Source organism: Aotus nancymaae, unplaced genomic scaffold (genome assembly GCF_030222135.1).
Source record: "Aotus nancymaae isolate 86718 unplaced genomic scaffold, 86718_ANA_hifiasm-v0.15.2.pri h1tg000040l, whole genome shotgun sequence".
Taxonomy (NCBI): Eukaryota; Metazoa; Chordata; class Mammalia; order Primates; family Aotidae; genus Aotus; species Aotus nancymaae.
Window position 1 is genome coordinate 32,604,471 of NW_026988454.1, and position 26,966 is coordinate 32,631,436.

General features: G+C 35.2%; 1 protein-coding gene across 7 annotated transcripts in view; it reads left to right on the top strand.

Moving 5' to 3' along the window:
• Positions 1–26,966, top strand: part of HBS1L (HBS1 like translational GTPase) — a 94,408-nt gene that overhangs the window by 35,020 nt on the left and 32,422 nt on the right. For all 7 annotated transcript variants that reach the window (XM_064360658.1, XM_064360657.1, XM_064360659.1 and 4 more), the window contains 4 exons: positions 18,773–18,881; positions 20,820–21,082; positions 21,542–21,707; positions 24,675–24,792. In XM_064360658.1, the coding sequence (XP_064216728.1) occupies positions 18,773–18,881; positions 20,820–21,082; positions 21,542–21,707; positions 24,675–24,792 (656 nt within the window). The remainder of the gene's footprint in view (positions 1–18,772; positions 18,882–20,819; positions 21,083–21,541; positions 21,708–24,674; positions 24,793–26,966) is intronic.

Genomic DNA, 26,966 nt, shown 5'->3' on the forward strand with positions numbered 1-26,966 from the left:
TCCTAAGAAATCAAGTCATTTGCTTGTCTGTTTAAATTTCAAAACACTTTGTGGGCCTTTGGGTTGTAAAACAATAATTCTGTTTGATTTAAAATACTGTATTTAGTTTTTCAATATTTGTAGCTTGGTGCCATTGTTAAGTACAAGCTTAAATAAATAATATTGTTTATTGAGAACCAATTTAAGAGGAAGTACAGACCTAATCCTGTGGAATCTAGAACTATTTAGCATTTTGATGCATTTAAGCAGTAAATGTTGGCAATATTAATAAGTACTTTACACCAAATGTGCTAAATTCTTTATATCTGCTATCATTTAATATTCACAATAATCATATAGAATAGGAATTATTTTTATCCTAGTTTTATAGTTGGAGGATCTGAAGCTCCATAATGTGTAAATATCTTCCTCAAGGTCACAAAACCAGTAAATGGTGGAACCAGCATTCAGAACAATATGTTTCTAATACTGAAGTCTTCATTATTATACTTGGTGTGTGTTTCTACATATTAGGATATACTAGTCCTTTTTTTAAAAAGTGGTCATCTGCCTTCTTAAAAAACCCATTTTAACTTAATCATGTGCAACATTAAACAGCTCTTTATTTTTCCCTGCCCCTAGTTGCTGACAACCACAAATAGACTCTTTTTTGATACCAATAAATTTAGATTTCATAGTATTCCATTGTCTGGCTGTCTGGTTATTATAAGAACTTAAGTCTTTCCATTTATTCTTATTTAAAAGATATGATTTTAGAGCGGAATTGCTGGATAAAAAGGTATGGGCATTTTCAAGACTTCTAGTACATATTGTACATATAGTGCTTTTTGTACACCCTTCAGAAAGATTATACTAATTCTTAAACTTAATTATTACTCATAAATAGCATTGATAGTGTTATTTTATAAAGGATAATTACACTCCACTAAGGATTTTGTATTTGTATTGAAGTTTCATTCATTGACAAGTGGATAAAAGATAAATTATGCTGTTTTTCTTAGGCCTGTTGTTAATGGCAGTTACCTTGTGTCTCTGAAAATTGTGTCCATAGTGCATTGACCATGCCATTATAGGCTGGCATTGCCAAAAATACCATTTATCCATGAGAAAATAATATTTACCTTACAAGTTTCTGAGAAATAAAGTAACCCATGTGATGCAGTTACCATAATATCTTGCTCATGAAAAATGCCCAGGAAATGATCATTGAACTTAGTTCAAAGAAATAGTGTTCTTTTATTACCACTTAAGGAACAAATGCTATTAAAAAGTGGATTATTATGTTAAAGTCTAATGAATTGAGATGCTCAAGTTGCTTCCACTGATTTTTTTGGGGGGGTTATTTTTTAATCATTCGTGATGTTTTTATGTAGCCTCTTTTACCTGTTGCCCCTTTCTCCACTTAGCTATTTTAACAATCTGATGTATATTCTTTCACATAATCATTTTTAAAAATAGACACATACATAGAGAGATTTTTGATTATGCTTTTGTAAATAAAAGGCATACTATATTTTCATTTTCCTTTTTTCCCCCATAATACACTATAATGCTAGAATAGTAGTCCTAAACAATATCAATTTTCTTTTCCTTTACTGATTGCTTTAAAATTCATTACCTTTGTTACTATGTAATTATTTCTGGATATTGGTGCCATTACCAAGTCTTCTTAAGCCATCTTGCTCACACATAAGAATTCAAAATGGTATTTGGAAATAATGTATTATATCTGGAGATACACAATGACCTTATGTATCTTTTTTAAAACTTAAATTGGTTTTAGGATTACTCAAGTGGAGTAACCTCCCCCTGTCTCTAATTAAGGTTATGTTCCTGAAAGTCCCAAAGGTAAAATTTATTAAAGACGCTGAAGACTAGGTTGAAATAAGGATTACACTGAATCTATGAAGGCCTATGTATGTGTATTTCATTGTCACCAAAAACAGTGTGCGGCACCTAAATATACAGAATATTAATAAATTTTGATGCTTTTTAAATTTGATTAATACAGTTTAATTTTCCTTTATCATCTCTGACTCTAGAACCCTTGAAATTTTCAGTAAGGTCCTTGTAAGCCTTTTTTCTTTATTTCAGCTCATGCATACTATTAAACTTTTATTTCTCCTGAACTTTTTCTTGTATCCAAATGATCACTATTTTTCTGATTTTATGACCAGAATTTATTCTCACTGCTGCTGGTTTCCACAGTAATTTAGAAGAGCACTGGTACTTGTGTTAGACTGCTTAGATTTAGATTTCAGCTGAACCAGCTACTAGCTGTGTGGCCTTTAGCAAATTACTTAACACTATGCCACAGTTTCCTCATTTGCAAAAGTAGGGTTATAAGTCTTCTTTTTTTCTGGTGGTTGCAATGCTAATACCTCCTGATTGTTCAGGAGGTATTTCTCAAGTATACATTCTTAGCTTTGCTTGTAAATAATATGCCTAAGCTTAAGACAGAAGAATTAATGTGATTTATTAGGGAGAGACTTAAGGGTAGATAGTTCCAGGGATGGGTATATAAATCAGATCTCTCAGAGAGTTTGGGATAAATGAAAGAAAGGCCTAGGGCAGAATGGTAAAAAACACCAGTGTATTTGTTTAGTGTGAGTTTTTTCTTTTTTTTTTTTTAAAAGGATGTATATTGTTTCATTCTGTAAAGTAAAAAGGCTTTGTTTTGTAGGCTGTCCTATTTCTAGTCCATCAAAATTTTGAGTCACAGTAATACTATTTACAAATAAAATTCAAATAATTCTCCTTTTTAAAGGAAAATTATTAGTAACAAGAATTCTTAGTACTATAGAATGGTAATAATATGATAATTTAAATTTATTGCATGTGTTAGATTATAAATTTTTTAAATACTTCCTCAAGGTATATAATCCAATCTAATATGTAGATTAATTTGTTCATTTAAATGTCTTTGTTTTAAAAAATTGGTGGTTTAGTGATATTTTTATAAAATTGAAATCTGATCTCAGTGAATCTTTTAGGTTTTTTTCTTCTAGTGCGATAGGAGATGGATGCTTTATAATGGATTTGATAAGGCAAGTTATGCTCTAAAGCTGCTTTAAAGCAAGAAAACAATTCATAACAAATAAATCACAGTCAGTGCAGCAGTGCTATTGAAGGAAGTGGTTTATTCTCCATAGCCCAGGTGGTGTACTTTCTGAATGTACATCTGCTAACTAGAATTTAAATGTTTAGTCAGATTCAGTGAAATGATTTCATATTTTAAGTAGTGTTTTTTTCCATTGGAAATTTAACACTGATTTCTTTGAAATTTTGAAAATCTTAATTTTTTGTGTGTGTTTACGTATATCTGTATGTTCTGGCATATTGAAACATTTATAGGAAAAATATCAATTGATGGCAAAAAAGTGTACTTACCTGGAAACCCTCCCTCCCCCTTTTTTAAAAAATAAGTTTAAATGTTTTTTTTTTCACTAAGGCATTTTGATCGGAATGACTTTAAATTGTGAATCGGTCTCATGTTGAAAGTCTTTTGTGAATTTGTTTTGACTGTTTCTAAACCGTATACATATTTAAAAATTCCCCATTTTGAAATCTTTCAAATAACCTTTTCACAATATCAAAGTAATATATTAATATCATAAAAAGGGAAAAGTCACTCATGATTTTCTCACCCAGAGAGAGCATAATTTATGTTTTGCCTTATTTTCTTTCAGTTTTTTTTTTAATAGAAAAACGGAATAGAACTGTATTTCTATTATTTTTGTTAAGGTTATATGGTACATACATTTCTGTATCCTGTATTTTCCTCCTTTTCTTTATGTATATATTTTTAAATGTGGAGTAAATTTTTAGATCTCAATTTGATTCAGAATACTTTCAAAATATTGATTAAAAGTTATAAAGGCATTTTTAATTTAAAACAAAAACTTGTGTTCTACATTAGTGTTTTCATGTCTTTATAGATACTAATTAAAATTGAAATTATTTAATGCCACAAGTTTACTTTTAAAAATTGTCCCTTGTAATATTTCTCACATTCCTCACAGTTGAGGATTTTATGTGAAGAAAGAAACCTAACTTGATGGCTTGGATTGCATTTAAGAACATTATCCCTAGGCAACAGTTTTTATTTACTAGTACCCTCTTTTATATCAATGATAGAATTAAAGTGTTCAAACATCTTGCATTTGATGTCATTTAGAAATAAGGATCTATCTGTATAGGGGAGCGATTAGGATTATAAGGACATAAACCCTAAAAGGTCATCTAGTTTTCTGATTTGAGGCAGGTCTTCAAACATCTTTTTGGTTAGGAACCTGAAACTAGTCAACACTAGATAGGTGGTTATAATTGTAAATAATGTTAAACTGGTAAATTGTTTAATATACGTGAACCTGACTTCTTTATCTATAAAATTAGTTTTATACCAGATAAATAGTTCTAAATCTTTTTTTTTTCTGTTCAAGGACACATGAGAGAACACGTGTCAGTATCAGTGTCTCCTAGTGACAGTGCTTTTTAAAAGGGGGAGGAGCAAGGATATCCCTGTTATTTTGATCTACCTGTTCCTCCCAAGCTGAGAATCATTGGGTTAGAGAGTATGTTCCTTTTTTCATACATAAAATAAAGAATTTTATTAAATATTTGAGTGCCTAGTATGTACCAGGCACTGGACTGGGTGTTGTAAAATATATCAAAAAGTAAACTTGTGGAGCTCTTAGTTTATTTGAAGAGGTGAGGCACTATATATTTTACAGTACAGACAGAAAACAGTATATGCTACACAAGAATATGCAATAAAGGCTTGATATGCAAATTATATCATTTTGGTCTGTAGCTATTATTTTTAGCAATTTGAGATTATCATGTGTGACCTAAAGTTGATGGCATTATGTTGTGATGTGTGTTTTAGAGCCTAAATATACCTTTCTCACCTCCCAAAATCAACATTCACAGAATGTTAAGAGGACAGTATCCAGGTGTTCATTATTAAAGGAAGACTAGCCTAGCCTTCTGATTTTCCATTGGAAGTTAAAATTGTATTAAACAGAAACTTTCTCTCTGTTAAGCAGAAAATGATCTAACTGCTAGGCTTTAACTATGTATATTAGGACATTCTGAAATACAAACATTAAACCTAATCAGAGTAATTGGTTTTAACATTAACCCTTATTCAGAAGTATCTGAGTAGATGTTAATGATGGTTAACCTCACTTAAACTCACAAAATTGTGATTTGGATAAAACATTAATATTTTTAGAGGGGCTGGGTATGGTGACTCAGGCCTGTAATTCCAGCACTTTTGGAGGCCAAGGTGGGCAGATCACCTGAGGTCAGGAGTTTGAGACCAGCCTGGCCAACATGGCGAAACCCCATCTCTACGAAAAATAAAAAATTAGCTGGGCATGGTGGCAGGCACCTGTAATCCCAGCTACTCAGGATGCTGAGGCAGGAGATTTGCTTGAACCCAGGAGGTGGAGGTTGCAGTGAACTGAGATTGTGCCACTGCACTCCAGCCTGGGCAACAGAGCAAGACTCAGTTTCAGAAAAAAAAAAAAAAAATGCCAAGTGCAGTGGCTCATGCCTGTAATCCCAGCACTTTGGGGGGTCAGTACAGGTGGATTACCTGAACTCAGCAGTTCAAAACCAGCCTGAGCAAATACTAAAATACAAAAAATTAGTTGGGCCTGGTGGTGTGCAACTGTAGTCCCAGCTACTTGGGAGGCTGAGGCAGGAGAATTGCTTGAACCCTGGAGGTAGAGGTTGCAGTGAGCCAAGATAGCACCACTGCACTCCAGCCTGGGTGACAGAGCGAGACTCTGTTCCCATCCTCAAAATAAATAAATAAGTGTGTGTGTGTGTATTTGTTTGTTTGTTGGCAGTTTTTGTGTACATTCAACTTGAAAATCACTCTGCTTCAGTTACCTTGGGAGCACCAATTCCGTGAGGTCCTGAGAAGATTCAGAGGACAGGGAGTGGAAAGGGGAGGGTGCCTTGGAAGCAACCTGGAGAACACCAGAGTAAAAACTCCACTAATCAGCCATGTGAACTTTGGAAACTCACTTAAATTTTCATCTGTAAAATAATGGACAGGACCAAATGACTTCTAAAGTATAGCTCTCAAATTGTATGATATGTGATTCTCAATTCTAGGTAAGGATTCTATGAGGAAGGTAAATACTTGTTTTCAGCCTCCCTCTCTATTGAGTATTAGAGTTCCTTCATTGATTGCCTTCTTATTCTTTTCTGTAAGCTATCTAGGTCTTGAATTGCTTCGTGTGTTTTAATGTTGTTCAAGATTTCTGTAAACCTGATTATCCAACAGTTTTCTGTGGATTTCTATCTGTATGTCTGGGTTGTTTTTTGTTTTGTTTTTTTTTTTTCCATTATATTCTTTTTTTTTTTAATTGCATTTTAGGTTTTGGGGTACATATGAAGAACATGCAAGATTGTTGCATAGGTGCACACGTGGCAGTGTGATTTGCTGCCTTCCTCCCCTTCACCTATATGTGGCATTTCTCCCCATGCTATCCCTCCCCAACCTCCCACCCCTCGCTGTCCCTCCCCTATTTCCCCCCAACAGACCCCAGTGTGTAGTGCTCCCCTCCCTGTGTCCATGTGTTCCCATTGTTCAACACCCGCCTATGAGTGAGAACATGCAGTGTTTGATTTTGTGTTCCTGTGTCAGTTTGCTGAGAATGATGGCTTCCAGGTTCATCCATGTCCCTACAAAGGACGTGAACTCATCGTTCTTGATGGCTGCATAATATTCCATGGTGTATATGTGCCACATTTTCCCTGTCCAGTCTATCATTGATGGGCATTTGGGTTGGTTAGTTGGTTGTTGTTTTTTTGAGATGGTCTTGCTGTGTTGCCCAGGCTGGAGTTCAGTGGCATGATCTTGGCTCACTGCAACCTTTGCCTCCTGGGCTCAAGCTATCCTTCCTCAGCCTTCTGACTACCTGGGACTACAGGCATGTACGACTACACCCAGCTAATTTTTTTGTGTTGTTTTGTAGAGACAGTTCTCCATGTTGCCCAGGCTGGTCTTGAACTCCTGGGCTCAGGTGGTCTGCCTACTTCTGTTTCCCAAAGTAGGGGGATAACAGGCGTGAGCCACTGCACCTGGCCTCTACCTGTATGTCTTGAAGGAATCTCTGACCAACTGTGTCTATATTCATGAACAGTGCGTAGGTTAGAGTCACAGTAGTCATTTAGGTTTCTATGTTTTACCTTCCTAAGATTTAATTAATCTTCATGTTCTATTAATGACTCTCATGTCTGTTCCCGCTTACTCATTTCCAGTGCTATAGTACTTGTTCAGCTGCAGTCATAGTGCTTGTGGTCGCCTAGAAACTTATCTTAATTTCTCTGTCTCTTTTTTCTTCATCATGTCTATCTTGCTGTTCATGATATCTGTTAGAATGAAAGCTATCGGAACACAGAGTCTGTCACTCATCTTTGTGTCTTCATTGCGAAGAACATGCTATCATTTAACCTGAAAAACTCTAAAGATCCAAGTTGGTATCTGGGCAGTCTTTAATAAAATAAAATTTTTGCTGACAGTTTCTATCTACTTAGGAAGAGGAAGCAGAGTTCCTCTATGAACTGTTGTAATTTTGTACTGAATGAAAGGAATAAGAGAAACAAGATTCTGACCAGCAGACTTCTCTTATTTCCTGGAAGGTTTGTTCGTGGCATCACCATCTATCCTTTCTTTCTTGGCAGAAAATCTGAAGACCGTCCTTTCTTTCATCTCTTCTATTCAAATATCAAGGATTCGTGATTTTACCTTGTGCACTTGACACTCATGTCCTCAGGTATCGGTTCTGGTACCTCCCCAGGAAGCGTCTGCTGATACTTAAATCCCCGATATAATATGTCATTGTATTTACATATAGCCTGTGCATATCTTCCTGTATACTTTTAAATTATCTCTATATAACTTTTTTATTACCATTACATGAAAAGGAATCTTGATTATAAGTAACATAGATACCAAATACTATGTAAATAGTAGTTAAATACTGTATTTTTAAATTTTTTCAAATATTTTCAATTTTTGTTTGGTTGAATCCATGGATGTAGAACCCGAGGATATAAAGGACTAACTGTAATATCTTTTAAATATTCCTTTCTCTATCTCCATTGGTCTTATCTTAGATCAATTAATAGAATTTCTTACATGTATTTGTCCAACAGTCTTCTGTCTGCTTTCCTTTTAGTGTCTTGCCTCCACAATCCGTTTTCCATTCTGGGGTCAGAGTAAGTTTTAAAGCTATGATATGTACCTCCAGTGCTTATTCCTTCAGTGGCTCTTATGTCCCAACATCAAGTGCCTTAAATGTTACACATGGTCCTAAATGAGATACCTGCTTTTCTGACCTTATATCTCACCATGTTCTTGGATCTGTTTATTTCAGTACCTAGCGCAGTGTCACACAGTTGGCATTTCTCACTTTCTCATCATGAATGAATATGTGATAGCCAGAGAGTAATTTGTGTCTGTAAGTTTCCTAGTATGACATGAGAAAAAGAAAAAGTTGATATTTTGGTGATTATCAGAGACCCACAGACTGTGTGCTTTCTGTTAGTTGTGTGATTAGGTATTTCATATGTGCCAGTCTTTTCTCTAAGTGCTTTACATGTATTAGCTCATTTAATTCTCAATTCTTCTACCATCCCTGTTAGGCAGATACTATTATTTTACAGATGAGGAAACTAGGCATAGAGAAAAGTTGAATGATTCACTTGAGGTCATACGGTTGGCAAGGCCTGGCTTCAGACTCAGGTTGTATTGCAGCAGAGTCCATGTCTTATCTACTAACCTAACTGACTGGTGAATTGGAGGCATTTGGTGTGGAATGGTTGTTGGGATTCTCCTGTGATAGCATGAAAATATGCACGTAACCTTATTGGTACTTCATTCTGTTGGTAATTACCTCAGAGACTTTCAAAAATCTTTGTGGAATGAGTCTGAGAGTCTTTGATCATACATTGGTGAAGTTGGTCTCTGTGATTCATTCATGACCAAGAAGCTATGACTTCCTTCTATTTATAATCACAAATCTTAGTGCAATAAAATTAAAGTATAATTTTCATGAAACTAGTGGTTTTTGCATGAAACATGGAAATTGATGAGCCATGGCCATGCATGTGAGAAAACAAAAGTGTTTATGTCAGAGGTTCTCAGTCTGTTTATGGGAGTTGGAAGGAAGAGATGGATCTTGAAGGGTAAATTGGAGCCATGTTGCAAAAGACTAAATGTACAAGTAGATATTTCTGTACAGAGCTAGAGAGTATATTTTAGCAGGTGAGATGATGAAAACGCTAGTGAACAGAAGTAGAACATAATTTGAGAAGCTGGAGATAGAAAGCAGAGATACCATATCAGTCACTACAGGCAGGAGCCATTCTTATTATAAAAATGATATATAGTTATTGGAGCATAGAAGTATATAAGTTTGAATTGAAAGTCAACTCCTCTCTTTCCTGCTATCACTCCCTAGAAGTAATCACTTTAAAAAGTTATGCACTTTTAATGCCAATCACATAGTGATATAGGACCATTGCTATATTATATTGCAGGGTTTTTTTCTACTTCATGTGTCATAGCTATCTTTTCATACATGTAGGTCTTCTATATGTATAGCATACTATTCCATTGTTTAGATATATCATAGTCATTCCCTTATATACATCTACAATTTTTTGTCATTACCTGTGGTACCACAGTGAACAATCTCATTCATATATTGTTGCACGTTAGTGTTAATGTTTCTGTAGACCATATTCTCAGAAGTATGGTGTACATAGCAACGTTTGTTTTTCCCTTTCCTCTGCCATACCTTTGACTTGTGTTTATTGACCTAGTCCATCTTTGCTCACCTCTTTTTCTGAGGAGTTTTTTCTCACCAGCTTTTCAGAACTTTTTTTTTTTTTTTTTGAGACTGAGTTTCACACTTGTTGCCCAGGCTGGAGTTCAGTCTCGCGATCTCGGCTCACTGCAACCTCCACCTCCTGGGTTCAAGCTATTCTCCTGCCTCAGCCTCCAAAGTAGCTGGGATTACAGATACATGCCACCATGACTGGCTAATTTTTGTATTTTTTGTTAGAGACGGGGTTTTACCATATTGGCCAGACTGGTCTCAGACTCCTGACCTCCCTACCTGCCTTGGCCTTCCTAAATGCTGAGATTACAGGCGTGAGCCGCCATGCCCAGCCAGGAACTCTTTATTGTATTTATTGACTAACCCCTTGCATGTATTTTCCCCACATATTTTATGCTTACTTGTAGTATCTTTAATCAGGGAGAACCTTTTTTGAAGAGACAATGTCTCACTCTGTTGTTCAGGCTAGAGTTCATTGGCACAATCATAGCTCACAGCAGCCTCAAACTCCTGGGCTCAATCGATCCTCCCATGTCAACCTCTTGAGTAACTGGGACTACAGGTGCATGCCACTACACACAGCTAATTAAAAAATTTTTTTGTGTGTGGAGACAGGGCCTTACTTTTTGCACAGGCTGGTTTTGAACTCCTAGCCTTAAGTTATCCTCCCACCTTGGCCTTCCAAAGTGCTGGGATTGTAGCCATGAGCCACCACACCTGGTTAGGCAGAAATTTTTGTAACGGATTTGTACATCTGTCTTACCTGAAGTAATTATACATATTTTTTTGTTTTTCTCTTTGCTTTATGTTCATATTACTAATCAATAAGGAATTTACATATGATATACTATATATATGAGAGGACTTTTTCTCCAAATGAATTGCCAATGTTTCCAGTATAACATGTTGAATAACTCATCCTTTCCCATTGATTTGAAACACTTCTGCATATACTGAATTTCTATTTATAACTACATATAATATATAAATTTCTATATATTTTTCCATATGCTTAATCCCTGTTAATTCCTACATATAACATTCATGTAAATATATTTCTACTAATCGGATTATTTGCAGATGCCCTATTCTAATTCATTGAATTAGATATTTGGTATCTTGATAATCTGGTAGTTCACCTCCCCCATCATTAGTCTTAGTTTATTTTATTGGTCATTCTTTCACATTTACTCTTCCAGATGACCTTCAGCATCAACTTGGCATTTTTTCCCCCAAATAGTCCCACTGGATTTGTTTTACCAGAACATTTTTAATTTGTTTTGTACCCTTGACACTTATCTGCATGACACTTAAGCAAATGAAAAACACAGGGTTCAAGCCAAGGTAAGGTACTTTGTGATACTATTTATCTATGACTAGATACATATTTATTGTACTTCTTGATCCTATTATCACCTAAAATCATTCTAAAACTAAAAGTGATGACCAGATGTGATGGCTCACGCCTGTAATCCCAGCACTTTGGGAGCCCGAGTTAGGTGGATCATGAGGTCAGGAGTTTGAGAACAGCCTGACCAATGTGGTGAAACCCTGTCTCTATTAAAAATACAAAAATGAGCCAGGTGTGGTGGTGCATACGTGTAATCCCTGCTACTCAGGAGGCTGAGGCAGGAGAATCTCTTGAACTTAGGAGGCAAAGAGTCATAGTGAGCTGAGATCATGCCATTGCACTCTAGCCTGGGTGACAAATTGAGACTCCGTCTCAAAAAAAAAAAAAAAAAAAAACCTGAAAGTGGTTAATGGGTGCAGAAATATCCAGTAAACTCAAAAAATATCAGTAAACATATACTGATAACAAACTTCAGCAATTACTTTTAAGAGTTTTCTTCCAGGGATATTATAGAAACAAAATAATTTTATAGAATAAAGGTCTGCTTTTTAAATTTTGTTTGAAAATTTCTTAAATGCTTTTATGTATGTAATATGTATTATATCATTGTGAGGTAGGTGGTACGTTTTTCGGATGGGGTAAACTCAGTCTCTGAAATATCTGATGACTAGGTCAAGGCTCAAGTTCTGTGAATTGTCTGAAGAACTGAACCTTCGATTTCTAGCCATAGTAGACTATTAGGATTGGTTGTCCTTGCGTATAGATGGTATGTGTAAATGTAAATAGGATCCTAGAGCCAAATCTTAGGGAATACCTTATTAATGGCTTGGAAAAAGTAAGGAATTTTAGAATGATGAGACACAGCAGCATATTTTATGGAGAAATCACATAGAAATTTCTATGGTTTTTCTCTTCCATAATCTTAATTTTGCCTTCCTCATTTCCAGACAGTTTTACTAATTATCCTTCCTAAGAATATTTAATACTACTTCTGTTTTACTTTCTACTTATTTTAATGAGGAAAGGAGTCCATGAACATAAATCTACAAAAGATTTTTTTTTTAAAGCTGGTTTTCAAAACTTCAATCATATAGTCTTTAAAAGTTTATTGGTGAGTGCCCACATTTAGAATTTTTGCCCCACTGACCACTTCATATTCATTTTCTCATATTATTTTTGCCTCCTCTTTATTACGTTTCAGTCAAGTCAAATTTCATTTCATTTGTTAAGCCTTCCACATTTACTCAGGTACGTATTTTGAATTTCTCTTGCTTATTAGCTCTATAGCTCAGCTCAACACCTTCTATGACTTGTCTCTCAGAATAGTGTAGAACACACTTTTTGATAATAGTACCATGTAATTCATATCTTTTTTTTTTTTTTTAATTTATGTCACAGGCCACAGTTGTATGACCTCTGGCAGATAAGCCTGTCTGAACCACAGTTTCTCTAAAGAAATGTAGGAGTAATTATACCTATTCTGCGTGGTTATGTAAAGGTAAAAGACCATGTAAAGCACCTGGCTGAAGTGCATATGAGAGTGCCAAGTTGGCTTTCTAGAATTTTTATCTCAACTTTGGGAGGTAGCTGGTATTAAATGCAAGGAGTGAGTAAAGAGAGTAAACTGAGGAGGTTATTGCTGTCTAAGATAACTTGTAAAGACAATAGAGGTCACCTTGTAGTCTCACGATTTAAACTCTTAGGGATTAATCATTAAACTGTATTTTATTGGTGGCTTATTATGGGCAGAGCACTGTGTCATGTGCTGTGGACTGTGTGAATGTGTATAAGGCACTTCCTGCCCCCTGACAGCTAGTATTCTGTTAATGAGCATGCTTAAAGACCAAAGGAATGAATCAGAAGAGCATAAATTGGGGATATGCAAGCTGAAGGTTTTGTTAAATTCAGTGAGTCTGAATCAGTTGTGTGATGTGAGAGAGATCTGGGTTTGCATCCTTCACAAATGAATATACATTGAAAAAAAAATCTTCAGGACAAGAGACCTACATCATTTCATGTTCAAGAGAAAACCTAGACTCTATTTAGATCTTAGCCCCAGGAAGGAACCAGGAGAGCCCTGGGGAAAGCAGCTTCTCAAGGGGTAAACACTAGAGACAGAGGATGTGGTTTCTAATTACGCTTTGCTGCAGAGATAGCTGGGGTATGAGAGAGGTCAACTGGACACGCTGCAGGGTAATTTGGTTTAAGTGCAAACTCTGCCACTAAGGTGAAGCCACTTATTTGTCCTTTGTTTCTTCGTCTATAAGATTAGACTTGATCAGTTGAGTAGCCCTTCAGCTGTGTAGCTATTATTTCTATCTGAATAAAAAAATATACCTAATACAGATGATCAGTTCTTCTCTATTCTAGAGACTGGACACTAATCATGAATGTATGAGTTTTTAAAATGCATATCTTTTGGGTGACCATGATTTGGTGGGTGGGTCTTGTGAGGCTTGGGGGAGGACATTGATAATCTTTCTTTGGAATAGCGCATTTTACTTTTATCTCACAGTGGGCTAGTTGATTTAAAGGACATCCTAGTGATTTAATTCACTTCACTATGTGAAGTGGAAATTTTACATATTTCATAGATGAGTTTAGAGGAAACTGAAGCTAGTGAAATTAGATGAACTACTTAAGCCATAAGGTAACAGCTAATTAGTGGTAGGGCAGGGACCAGAATGGAAGCTTCCTTCTTTTTATCCAGTACTCATTTCTTACTGTCATATTTTGGGACTTACTGAAGACTTAGTGTTCAATTTCTTGGGATTGTTAAATGGTGAATGAATTTCCAGTTGTTTGGGGAAGATGGGAGAACACAGTAAACATTTTACATTTTCAAAAATATGATGGATTTGAATAATTATATATATGTATCTCTTATTGATCTGTGACTGGTTTTTTAGTTATGAGTTCCTTTCTGACCTATGTCAGTAGAGTTTGTCTGCCTTCCAGAATGGTGCTAGTCATGAGGGGGACTTTGTAATATGATTGGGTAAGTGGAAGTATATCACCTTGCTGTTAAGAACAGCTCAGTGGATAATTTACTGGATGTACATGTTTGTCCTAGACTGTGGATAACATCATTAACTTAAATTAATGTATTTCCAAAATAGCCTTAGCCAATGGTTATCTCTCAAAGGAAGGGTTCTAGAGTTGGACTTATTGATCTACTTGAAATAGCATGTAAAATTTTATATGTATCGTATATTTTTTGATGAAGAATGCCCCATAGTTTTTATTAGCTTTTAAAAGGGGTACCTGCCTGAAAGTAAAAGTTTAAGAACCACTGCTTTAATGGGGAAGTATTCAAATCCATATCAGACTTCCCTTTCCTCTACTTTCACTTAAATAACCACATTTTTAAAATGTTACATCACAAGTTTGATGTTCTATAGAAAAACATCACAAAAAAGAAAAGTAATATATTTATTGCATCCCCAGAAATATTACAGGATCACATTGTGATTTTTTGTGGCTTAGGGACCTTTTATGACCTTGTATGTCCCACCTACTTTTTTAAAAGTCAAAATTTCAGTATTTCAGTGTACTAAATGTGTTAAGTGGGACAATAAATTTTTTAAGTGCAAAATGGTTGGAAGATATTAAGATGAACTGTAGTGGGAAGTTGGAATTAGTATGGTAAAGGCTGGATTGAGACATTTTCATGCTCTATGTTTTTTTTCCCTCTTCTTTTCTTCTTATGACAGAGGCCAGAATCCCCCATGCCACTTTTCCTTGTTTTAATCAGTCAGGGTGTCTTCCCCTTCCTCTCTCTCTCTCTCTCTCTCTCTCTCACACACAGACACACACACACACACACACACACACACACACACACACACAGGGTGTCTTCCCCTTCCTCTCTCTCTCTGTCTCTCACACACACACACACACACACACGCATGCCCATACCCACACCCTATCATCGTCATCATCATAATGCTCTTAAGTATCCTCCTTCCTTATCTCCTCTCCGCTTTTGCTGTAACTCCAGGAACTGCTTTTTCATGCAAAGCCAATCCTTCTGTAATTCTCAATCTCTTTTCCTAGTGTTGTTTTTTTTTTTTCCTACTTCTTGCTTTACTTCATTTATAGCTGCTTAAACCTCAGGCTCTGGAAGATAACTTTGTTTTCTTTCCTTCTTCCCATCATTATTCTTTCATCCATTTCCCCCTTGGTTTCTATTCTTTTGAAGTTGTTGTCTTTAGCGGAGCCAGCCTTCTGTTAGTCCTTGCTGCTGTCATCTAGTGAACAGCCTCATGGTCACTTCTCCTTACTCATTGGAGAGTTTGGCAGCTGGCTTACTCTTTTCTTCTCCCCTTGAGCTCTTCATGATCACAGCTCATTGATCCATGTGTGTGGAAAAACACCACCAAGTCCAACACTGGCTTTTCAGTTCTTTGACTACCTTATTTCCAGCGCTCTTCACCTCTCATCAGTAATTTAAAGATTTCTTTTCTTTCTCTACTTACAGACCCCTCTACTTTCTCCTAGTGCATCAGGACTCTTCCTTTGTCAATTTTATTTATTTTTAAAAATCAGCTTAGATTTCATTACTTGTAATTTCAGTGCCACATCATTTCTTCTTATACCTGTGTGATACATCCTTAACTCTTAAGGAAGCAGTTAATGTCTTCTCTGTGCCTTTTCGTGGATGGCTGAACATTGCTAGAGAAAGTCACACAAAGGCAGATTAATTCCACTATAAATTCATTATCACAGATCTTAATTGGGACCTCAATACTGTCTAGCAATTCCTCTAATTTTTTAAATGTTCAGCTTACTCTCTTTTTGCGAAGCAGTTTTTGAAAACCTTATTTACTTCACGAATCTTTTTACTTTCCTTGGGTGCTGTATTATGTAGAAAATAGAAGTCATCTATTAGGAATTTTCATTTTCCAGTTCCTAAACATGCAAATCTGCCTTCTATTGCAATAAAAGAGTGTTTCTCCTGTCTCAGTTTAGTTTCTACCTGTACTTTGGATTCCATCTCATTCTACCTTCTCAGAAACTCTAAAATATTGATGACCTCATATCTTCATAATATATTCAACTAAATCTTTTCCATTTAATCTTTTCCATCAGCTTGATCCCATATCCCCCTTCTACTGCTATTCTGCCATATTATTCCCTTTCCAGACAAACTTTTTAAAGAGTCATTTTCATACATATGCAATCCCTAAAGCCCTTGGGTCAGATTAGATTCAGAATTTGGAATATTTTGTGTTTAGAAAAACATTAACATGTACATACCATCTGTAGTATAATAGCCCCAGTGAATTGTGGAGCAGTTCCCTGTAATCAGACACATTGCTATTTCTGCCCTGAGGTGTGTGGCTTCTCACTTGAAGTAGGATTAATAAGTGCTACAGATAAATAGCCTTATGTCATCCATGTCAGATTTTGCTTCCAAGTGAGTAATTAAAATAAAACCCAAAAGTTTAATATTTGAAAGCTTTTGGATTTTGAAATTACAGATGAGAAGTAGTGAACATGCCTTCATTTTCTCACCTTATATTTTTTAGCCTAGTTTGGCTTTTACTTTTCTCACTATTTTCAGCTGTTCTTGCTAACTCTACCAATGACTTTTATCAAAAGTGATCATGTCACCAGTGAATGTTTTTGGTCTTCATTCAGTTGACTGGTCCAGAGCCCCAGATCCTAGTGATGCCAACTCCATCAAACACTGTCTTCCCTTAGCTTCCTTGGTACCACCCTCCCTGGCTCTCCTTCACCTTTTTGTAAGGCATATTGTCCACTATCTTGGCATTAAGTGCTAGAGTTCTTTCAAGGCTTCCTAGGACCACTTCTCTTCTTACTCTGTGCTCTCTTTCTTGATGCTCTTGCTTGTGTCTATGTGTTCAATTACTGATTATGTGCTGATGCAGCTCAGACCTCTCCTTTGAGGTTGACCAACATGTTCAACTGCCCATTTGACGTTCATTGTCATTTGGAAATCTCAACTGTTAGGTCCAAATTCCTAATATGTCTCAATCTCAAAATTCTCACATCCCTAAACTGTTTATTTTCAGATGTCCCTTTACTTCATCCTCTCTTCTCTCTTCCCACTTCCCCTCACTTTTGCTTATCTCATTTTGGTAACTTCCGTCTTTGTTAGAATAAGCATTAGGATCTTTGGTATGGCCTAAAGGTCCTGTACTGGCTGGCCCTGCCCATCTCTCCAGCTTCATGTAGCTCCCCTTCTGCTCTCATTCCCTCTGAAGAACTGTGCTTCCTTCTACAAAAGGGCCATTATACAAGCTTCTCTTTCTGCTTGGAATGCTCCTCCTTTCTGTGCTAGTTATTATAATTTAGATTCATTTTCCCCATCATAGCTCCATTTCTCACTTTCCTAGAGAAGCTCTGTAAGTCATTTGCCCTATCATCAAATCTTATGGCACCATATATGGATTCTTTATAACACTAATAACAGATTTAATTGTACTTAAAAAAAATCATTTAGTATGTTTTCCCCACTAGAATGTAATCTCTCTTAGAGCAAGTGTTATGTCTGTTCTTCACCATCACATTTCCAGCATAGTGCCTGGTACGTAGTAGCAAATAGCAAATATTTTAAATGATTTTTATACATTAACTTATCTTTTCTTAATTGTTTGTGGTTTCTGTATATGTATTTACCAATGTAGCTTACGTAGTTTCCATAGTTTTATGTGGATCCAATCCTGATGGCATTCTTTCTGAAATTATAAAGGTAAATTTTTAAAAGTTGAATGAATTATGTAGGGATCAAATGCAAAAAAAAAATTTGATCTAGCTCATAATTTATTCTCCTCCTTGTTTTTTTTTTTTTTTTTAAGAGATGGCCTCTTGCTTTGTCAACCAGGCTGGAGTGCAGTGGTGTGATTGTAGCTCACTACAACCTTAAACTCCTGGGCTCAAACCACCTTCCACCTTAGCCTCTCAAGTAGCTGGGACTATAGGCACTTGCCACCATGCCTGACTAATTCCCTCATGTTCTTAATTTATTTTTTCTACATTAACCTCTTTCCCCAGGTTCCTTGTAGATATCAGTATTTTAGTAAGTCTAGTGTTGTGTTCAAGTAAAATATATACAATATTCCAGCGTAATTCAGCAGACTCTCAACTTGTTCATCAGTTCATAAATCTCACAGGATTAAAAATAGTTTAGCCATCTGCTAACTGACCAAACAATTTTAGTATTGTGAAAGGGCGTGGTAGGAAAGCGAGATATAGGGCCTAGGTATAATGTCAGAACAAGGCTCCGTGTAGAAACTACCTTGTGACCTCTTCATAATGAAACTTAACAGTCAGTTCAAAATTAGGAAGAGATTTGGTGGAGGTTAAGCATAGGAGAGTCCTGACAATAGGGGATTTCCTAGATTAAAGTGACAGAATTTCTTTCAGCATTAATATCTCACTAAATTTTTTTAGAGAAAAGATAGTACGTTTATAAAGACATGAATTCTGTGAAAATTATAATCTATAATTTAAAATAATATGTAATAGATTTCTGTATATTACTAAAGAAATTAATTAATTGGCCTTTTATATTTTACTCCTTAATTAGGAAAACCAGTAGATTCCCAGTCATCGCGAAGTGAATCTGAAATTGTGCCGAAAGTTGCTAAAATGACTGTATCTGGAAAGAAGCAAACTATGGGATTTGAAGTGCCTGGGTAAGACTTTGAGTACCTCCCTCACCCCTGCCCCCATGTCCACCCCCAACCTCACGTATTGTCTTCTATTAGCCTGTAAGAAAGAGACTTTCAATTTTGTATAATATGTCATTAGCATTGAAGTATCATATATCCTCACTATAACATAGTACAAAGAGACAAAAGGAGAAATTAGGCTTGATTCTGGCCTTATGTATGTGTATTACTTATCCTACCTCACTGTCAATTTTCTCACATAAATATTTTATAGCTACTTTAACATAAAAAAATCTGATTTAGTGAAACCTAGCACTGTCAGATAGGGAATTCTTATACTACTATGTGGCACAGGTAACCAGACATCAGAGTGAGTCAGCAAATCATGGAATCATTAGTTAAATTTTTTAATGACTGAAATATTTTTAAACTCTTTTGAATTTTCATATTGAATGAATTGGATCATTGTGGCAAAGACAGATGATATGAAACACACCTGGAATTTCAAATATCTTGTGAAAATGGAAATCACCATACCTTGGTAGCTCGTGTTTGTTCTCATCACAGTCTCTAGAATCCTTCCAGGAGTTCTTAAAGACAAGGGAAGTGAGTTGCTATTAATTTTTAAGTTCTAAAATTTTTCAGAATTTTCAATTGTTCAATAAAGCTGTTACTTATAAATTATATGTATTTTGTCTGCCAAATTGATAAAGAAACATTGTTATCAAATATAAACAACAGATTTTTGCTATAAACAATAGATTTTTATATACTTTTTTTCCCCTTGTTTTCTCCCTTTTCCAAAATTATATTTTTTAAGAAACACAAACTCAGGAGCCTTATTTTTTTCCCTTACAATATTATCTAAATTAGTGAGGTATCATGGGTTTTGGTTGGGAAGAATGTTAATCATCACCTAGTTCAATTTCTGGATTTTATAGATTTCAAAGTCAGTGAAGGAAAGGACTCCTTCTCTAAGACATAGTAGGCATTCAGTATACATTAATTGAATGATTGGATGAATGAAAATTTAATTTTTATCATGAGTAACTTTAGCCTGTTAAAATAATTTTGAATTCTGATTCAGTCTCAAAAATCTTCATGTATGTCTTTTTTCCTTCTGAATTAGGATTGGGTTATCAGAATCATAATTGCCCTTTTTGTCCTTATTCTTGAGTGCCATTTAATTCTATTACAGGATTTTTCCATCGAGGGAGAGAGAGGAAATACATAGAATACATAATTTATTATTCTAAGGATTTTATATTCTTTCAAGGAAAGAATAAGTTAAGCTGGATAGTCTTGTTTCTCCTTTACATATCTGAGTTCCTCACTAGATTGTAATCTTTTGGGAGTGGTAGTTAGCTTTTTCATTTCTATGTCATTTTCTTTTCAACATCAGTCCCTAGTATATGTTGTAGTTTTTAGTAAATCAAGTGTTTGTTGAATTAATTAATTAAAGCTCCACTGTCAAAAATGTTTATGAACTGTAGTCATTTAGAGTTATCTCCCCTAAGGGAGATAGTAAAAAGGATCATAAGTTTATCATGTTGAAAGGATGAGTTGGGGTAAAACTATATTTTAGTACTAATTCTACTCCAGTAATACATTTGGTGCCATTTTTACAAAATATCCTCTTCGTATACCATTGATTTTGATAGGATGGATTATATGGCCAAGGCTGTGGGCTCAGATTTTGAATTTTAGTTAATTTTAAGATTTTTCTTCTTACCTTCATTTTTGGTACACTGTTTTTCTCTTGGGATCTTCCACATCTGTATTTGTGTGGTTTGAGTCTAGCTATTTATCATTTCTACCTTAACAGACTCTAGCTACTTAGCAGACATTATGTTTGGTCTGGAGTATAAAGAATTATGAAGAAACAGTTTTTCTGCCTTTCTGACATTATAGAACATCAGTCGAGTTGGTTTAAAATGCTTTTTTCCTATCTGCCTTCTGTAGAGTAACTTCTGAAGAAAATGGTCATAGTTTCCACACACTTCAAAAGGGACTGCCCAGTGAAGATGTCAGCATTGCTTCTTCTGATGTTCTTGAGACTGCTTCTAAATCTGCTAATCCACCCCACATGATTCAAGCATCAGAAGAGCAGAGTTCAGCCCCAGCGTCAGTGAAAAAGTCTGGCAAGCTGAGACAGCAAATAGATGTGAAGATGGAACTAGAGAAGCGGCAAGGAGGGAAGCAGCTCCTCAACTTAGTGGTCATTGGTAATGCCCTTTGTCCCTCTGGATCGTCAGCCTCCATGCCTTTGCCTGCCCACTGTCTTGTGGCTGCATGGAAATTCTGAGTTTCTCCATAGGTGGAATGGACAGAAAGCGAGGAGGCACAGCCTCATAATGCTTTCTAGTCACCTGAGGAGAGAGAATGCCAAGTTACCGAAGAAGTCATTACACTTGGTTGTGGGATTTTTCGTTTTGTGAACATTTTGAAATTGGCATGTCTTGTTGACAATTTTAATTTCCAAAAATCTGAGAAACTTACCCCCTCTGTAAAGAGACATGCTCTTTTTTTTTTTTCTATTTAGATGTTTTAACTGTCATTTGATAAATACTGGTATTATTACTGTAAACCACTGACATGAAATATTGAGTTATACATTTATGCAATGCCTCAATGTGAACGTCTGGAAATGTACCTGGTATTAATCCTGAATCAATTTTCTTTAGGTCATGTTGATGCTGGGAAAAGTACTCTGATGGGCCATATGCTTTATCTTCTGGGTAATGTAAACAAAAGAACTATGCATAAGTATGAACAGGAGTCTAAAAAGGCTGGCAAAGCTTCGTTTGCATATGCATGGGTCTTGGATGAGACTGGCGAAGAAAGGGAAAGGTAGTCACTATATTTCACAATTTTCAGTTTGAAGTCATACAGTCTTCTAAAATAAGTGTATAATATGTCTTGAATTTGTAAAACATATGAAATACTTTAGAGACTATTTTTAGAAAATAGCTTTTAAGTATCAGGGAAATATTTTGATTTTTTTGCTGTAATCTACATACTGTTTTTACTCCTGAACTTTATGGAAATAGATTAAAAGAATGTTTGTCAGAAACAAAGTAAAACAAAAGCCATGCAGAAAAAAAAACAGTAAAAATCATAAGCTAATTATTCTATGGGATAAGTTTCAGTTGTCACTTCCTTAAGTATATGTCAAATTGTCTTGATTTTGAATTAAAATTATGAGTAAGACTTTTAATTTCATGTCAGCTTACAAAGGAAATGTAACTATAGTAAAACCTCTTTTGTCTAGAATCTAAGTAATCAGCAAATTCAAATTACTAAACAATTCATTTTTATACTTTATATATTCTGTTTTTATGAGACAGTCAGCAAACAAGTAATTCTGTAGCTATAATGCAGTCAGTTATTTATCTTTCTCTGTTACTGTGTTGAGTGCTAATTTTGGGGAGATTCTAATAGGAATATGCAGCTACTAATATACTCTGGCCAAAGAATAGTATTTCTTTTGAAGTATTTTTAGAGTGACAGTATATATCATGTTAGGATGGGAGAGCCAAAGGACACCTTGATAATGTCATGGCAGATATATCAACTGTGTCAAAATAATAACTCTTTACAAACCAAGTCCTGTGAAAGTCTTAAATTAACAAGAAGATTAAACTGTGTTCCAAATTAACAAGGAGATTAAACTGTGTTCCCTAATGTCTTCAGTCTGATTATTGGAGAATATATCTGGATTTTCATGCCATTTTAATGTGTATTTTCTTGCAGTCTTGGATAGTCTCCATTATAATATATAAGATAATGCTCTGTAAAGCAGGTCACAGTATTCCTTACCTCTTCTGGTAAACTGGAATTTGTATCATAATGTTTTATCTTTCTTTGTGGGTGTCTTTAATTCTATATAGTATCACAGACCTGTTTTCTATCCTAGTAAGAAAAATTAGCTGGACAGTTGCCAATTATGGAAAACAATGGAATTGTAATATGATACAATATTAGAAGCCTAAATAATTTTCACCTGTCAGTTTAACAAGCACATTATTAAAGTATATAGCTTTTTAGTTTTCTTTGCATTATCTAATAAGTAGGTAAAGACATTGAGAACGGTATAATTTAAGTTAGAATGGTTCACTTGAATTTACCTAGTATCTTAGTTGAGCTGGCAAGTGAACTAATAATCGATTTGAATCCTACAATGGTCAGTCATTTTAGCTTTTTTGATAATGTATCTATTGATTGGCATATTTTTGCTGCTGCTAGTTCTTTATTGCTCAGCATGATATAAGTTTTAGAATATTTCTTCATTCCATAGATAGCAGATGCTTTCAGGTATATAATGGGAGTTTTAGCTCACCACCATATGTTCCTTAATAGCATTTACAAAATGTAATATGTTAAATATTTGTAAATCCCCTATTCTTCTCAGATACTGAAGAACAGAAATGAGTAAATTTCATATCCTTTGGGTTGCAATGACATTTCGTATCCTTAGGGTTACAAATCGAAATCAGAGCTGGGTCAGCAGAGTATACTTAGGTCAGTCTACAGAGGATCTCAGAATAAGTCTTAGTTCACCATTATTCTGAAGGTGCCCGTGGTCCTTGGATTATTGGGAATTATTAAAGAGAATTAAGCATCACTTTGTCAAACTTGGATGGCCCATGCTTTCAGGTTAAACTCAATGTCTTGACTAAGGAGACCCACAGTTACTTTATTGCTAGGGCAAACCTATAGTTTGTTATTCTAATTGTTGTACTCTTTCGGTAGTAAAAGGGAGTATTATTATTCATTACTTTGGATGATTTGGGGGCAGACCTCGTTTATTGCCTGCATGATTTCCCCATCTAAATTTCTGAGGCCTAGAATGACTGAGTGTCCCTGTAGACCTTCCTTAGGCCTTCTTATACAGGCTGAGCATCCCTAATCTGAAAATCTGAAATTCAAAATGCTCAAAAATCTGAAACATTTTGAGTGCTGACATGACATCACAAGTGGAACATTCTACATCTGATCTCATATGACAGGTCACACAAAACGACTGAAAATGTTGCATAAGATTCCCTTCAGGCTATGTGTATAATGTGTTTATGGAACATAAATGAATTTTGTGTTTAGACTTGGGTCCCATCCCTGAGATATCTCATTACGTATATGCAAATATTCCAAATCCAAACAAATGTGAAATTTGGAAAGCTTCGAATCCCAAGCATTTCACTAATCTGAATCTACATTTTTTTTGTGGCTGAAAGAAGGCACTGTGTTTGTCTCCAAGAAGCATTAAATAGGATAAAAAGCAGTCTGCTGTTCATGTCTCTCCATTTCTTAAAAATTAAGCATCTGCTTTGATACTTCATGTTTTCTAAATATGTAACATACTGACCAGCCTTGCAAATGAAAGTTTTAGAAGCTTATTTCTATAACTAGTAAAGCATAAGCATAGAACATGAAGAAAATTACCTATTGGTAATGGTAATTTTTCATTTATCTTTTCTCATGTGCAGTATTTTTCCCTCATTTAGAGTTGTCCCCATATATCTTTCTTTGTTCACAATTTACACTATTTCTTACAGAAGAAATAAGGTAAGAGGGCATAACTATCATTTTTATTGAGCTCTTACTGCGAACACAACTTTGTGTTAAAGCCATATGAATGGACTTCTATGATACCAGACATTCCAGTCCTGATTGATAATTTAATTATTCAAAAATAATGGTCTATAAATAAAATTTCCATTTTTACCTAAGAATTTAGATGGTCATGTAGACAATTATTAATTTACTCTATAGCACTATTTACATAATACATTCTAACCATTTTATGTTTTGTTTAAGGGGAGTAACCATGGATGTTGGTATGACCAAGTTTGAAACTACAACCAAAGTTATTACATTAATGGATGCTCCAGGCCATAAAGACTTCATTCCAAATATGATTACAGGAGCAGCCCAGGTAACTGATATTTTCTTCATGATACTGTACTGATTGTACTTTATAAAATTTCCTGATGCTGAGGTTACAATTCTAGGATTTTAACTTTTAAAATATTTTATAATGGAAAGTTTTAACCTTTATCAAGTTTGAACAAGAAAACAGCAATATTGTATTGTTCATGATCTTTTTACCTGTACTTTGTAAAATCTTGTTAAATTTCTTACAAAGAAACAATGTTTAAAAGCTATGAATTTCTTTATCATAAAAGGAATGGTAAAGGACTTGAGGTATAGCTTCATATTTCCTTTATTGATAAGTTGGCATGAATATTTCAGAATCTGCCTTATGTCTTTCAATATATTCAAGTCCTATATCTTTTTAAAGAGCTTATTTATGCAGAAATAATGAAGCTTGGGTATTTTCACCCAGTGGTTTATTTACTTCCTTTGTAGTATTAAAAAGCATTGCAATTTGTAAATTACATGATTCTTAATAAGAATGCTACAAAAAATCAAATATAATTTGCAGTCATGCATCCCTTAATGATAAGGATATGTTCTGAGAAGTGAGTTGTTAGGCAACTTCATTTGTGGACATATTAGTGTAATTTACACAAACCTGGATGGTAACATCTATTATACACCTAGACTACATGGAGCCTACAGCTTCAAGGCTACAAACATGCTTAACATATTACTGTATTGAATACTGTAAGCAGTTGTAACACAGTGGTAATTGTGTATCTAAACTGATCTAAACATATTATAGAAAAGGTACAGTAAAAATAGGGCATAAAAGATATAAGATGGTCCACCTATATAGGGCATTTACCATGAATTGAGCTTGTGGGACTGGAAGTTGCTCTGGATGATTTGGTGAGTGAGTGGTGAGTGAATGTGAAGGCCTAGGGCATTACTGCACACTACTGTATACTTTACGAACACTGTACACTCAGGCGACACTAAATTTATTTAAGAATACATTTTTCTTTCATAATAAATTAACCTTAGCTTACTATAGCTTTTTTTACTTTATAAACTTTAAAATTTTTAAACTTTCTGACTCTCTTATAACGCTTAGCTTAAAGCACGTATTGTACAGCTGTACGAAAATATTTTCTTTTTGTATAGCCTTATCCCATAAGCTTTTTTAATTTTTTTTTTTACTTAAAAAATTTTTTTTTTGTGAAAAACAAAGACACAAATACGCACATTAGCCTAGGCCTACACAGGATCAGGATCATCAATATCACTGTCTTCCACCTCCACGTCTTGTCCCACTGGAAGGTCTTCAGGGGCAATAATGTGCACGAAGCTGCCGTCTCCTATGATAACAATGCCTTCTTCTGGATACCTCCTGAAGGACCTGCTTGAGGTTGTTTTACAGTTAACTTATTTTTTAATAAATGCAAGGAATATATTTTAAAATAATTATAAAGTGAAAAATAGTACATAAACCACTATCATAGTTATTATTATAAACTATTGTACATAATTGCATATGCTATATTCTTTTATATAATTGGCACACAGTAGATTTGTTTATAGCAGTATCATCACAGATACATGAGTAATACATGGTGCTGTGACATTGTGGCAGCTATGACATCACTAGGCAATGGGAGTTTTTCAGCTCTATTATAATTTTAATGTGGGACTACCATTGTATATGTGGTCCATGATTGACCAAAACATCATTGTGCTGCACATCACAGTAACTCTAAATGATTAAAGCAATGAAAATAGCACTGCATATATAGGGCATTGATTTCTTTCATAATGGATGATTACTGGAAAACAGGAAGAGTTAAAATAACTTGGTTCTGTAACACGGCAAAAGTGTGACTTCAAGCAATTAACCATTTTCTGGGTTCCACTCATTAAAAGAGTAATTTTTTGAGGCAGAGTCTCACTCTGTAGCCCAGGCTGGAGTGCAGTGGCACAATCACCAGTCCCTGTATCTGCAACCTCCCAGACTCAAGTGATCCTGTCACCCTAGCCTCTTGAGTAGCTGGGCCTGCAGGCCTGTGCCACCATGCCTGGCTAATTTTTAAATTTTCTGTAGAGACGGGATCTCATCGTATTGCCCAGGCTGGCCTTAAAATCCTGGGCTCAAGCAATCCTCCCACCTCAGCCTCCCAAACTGTTGGGATTACAGGTGTGAGCCACTGTGCCCAGCCAAAAAGAGAATTT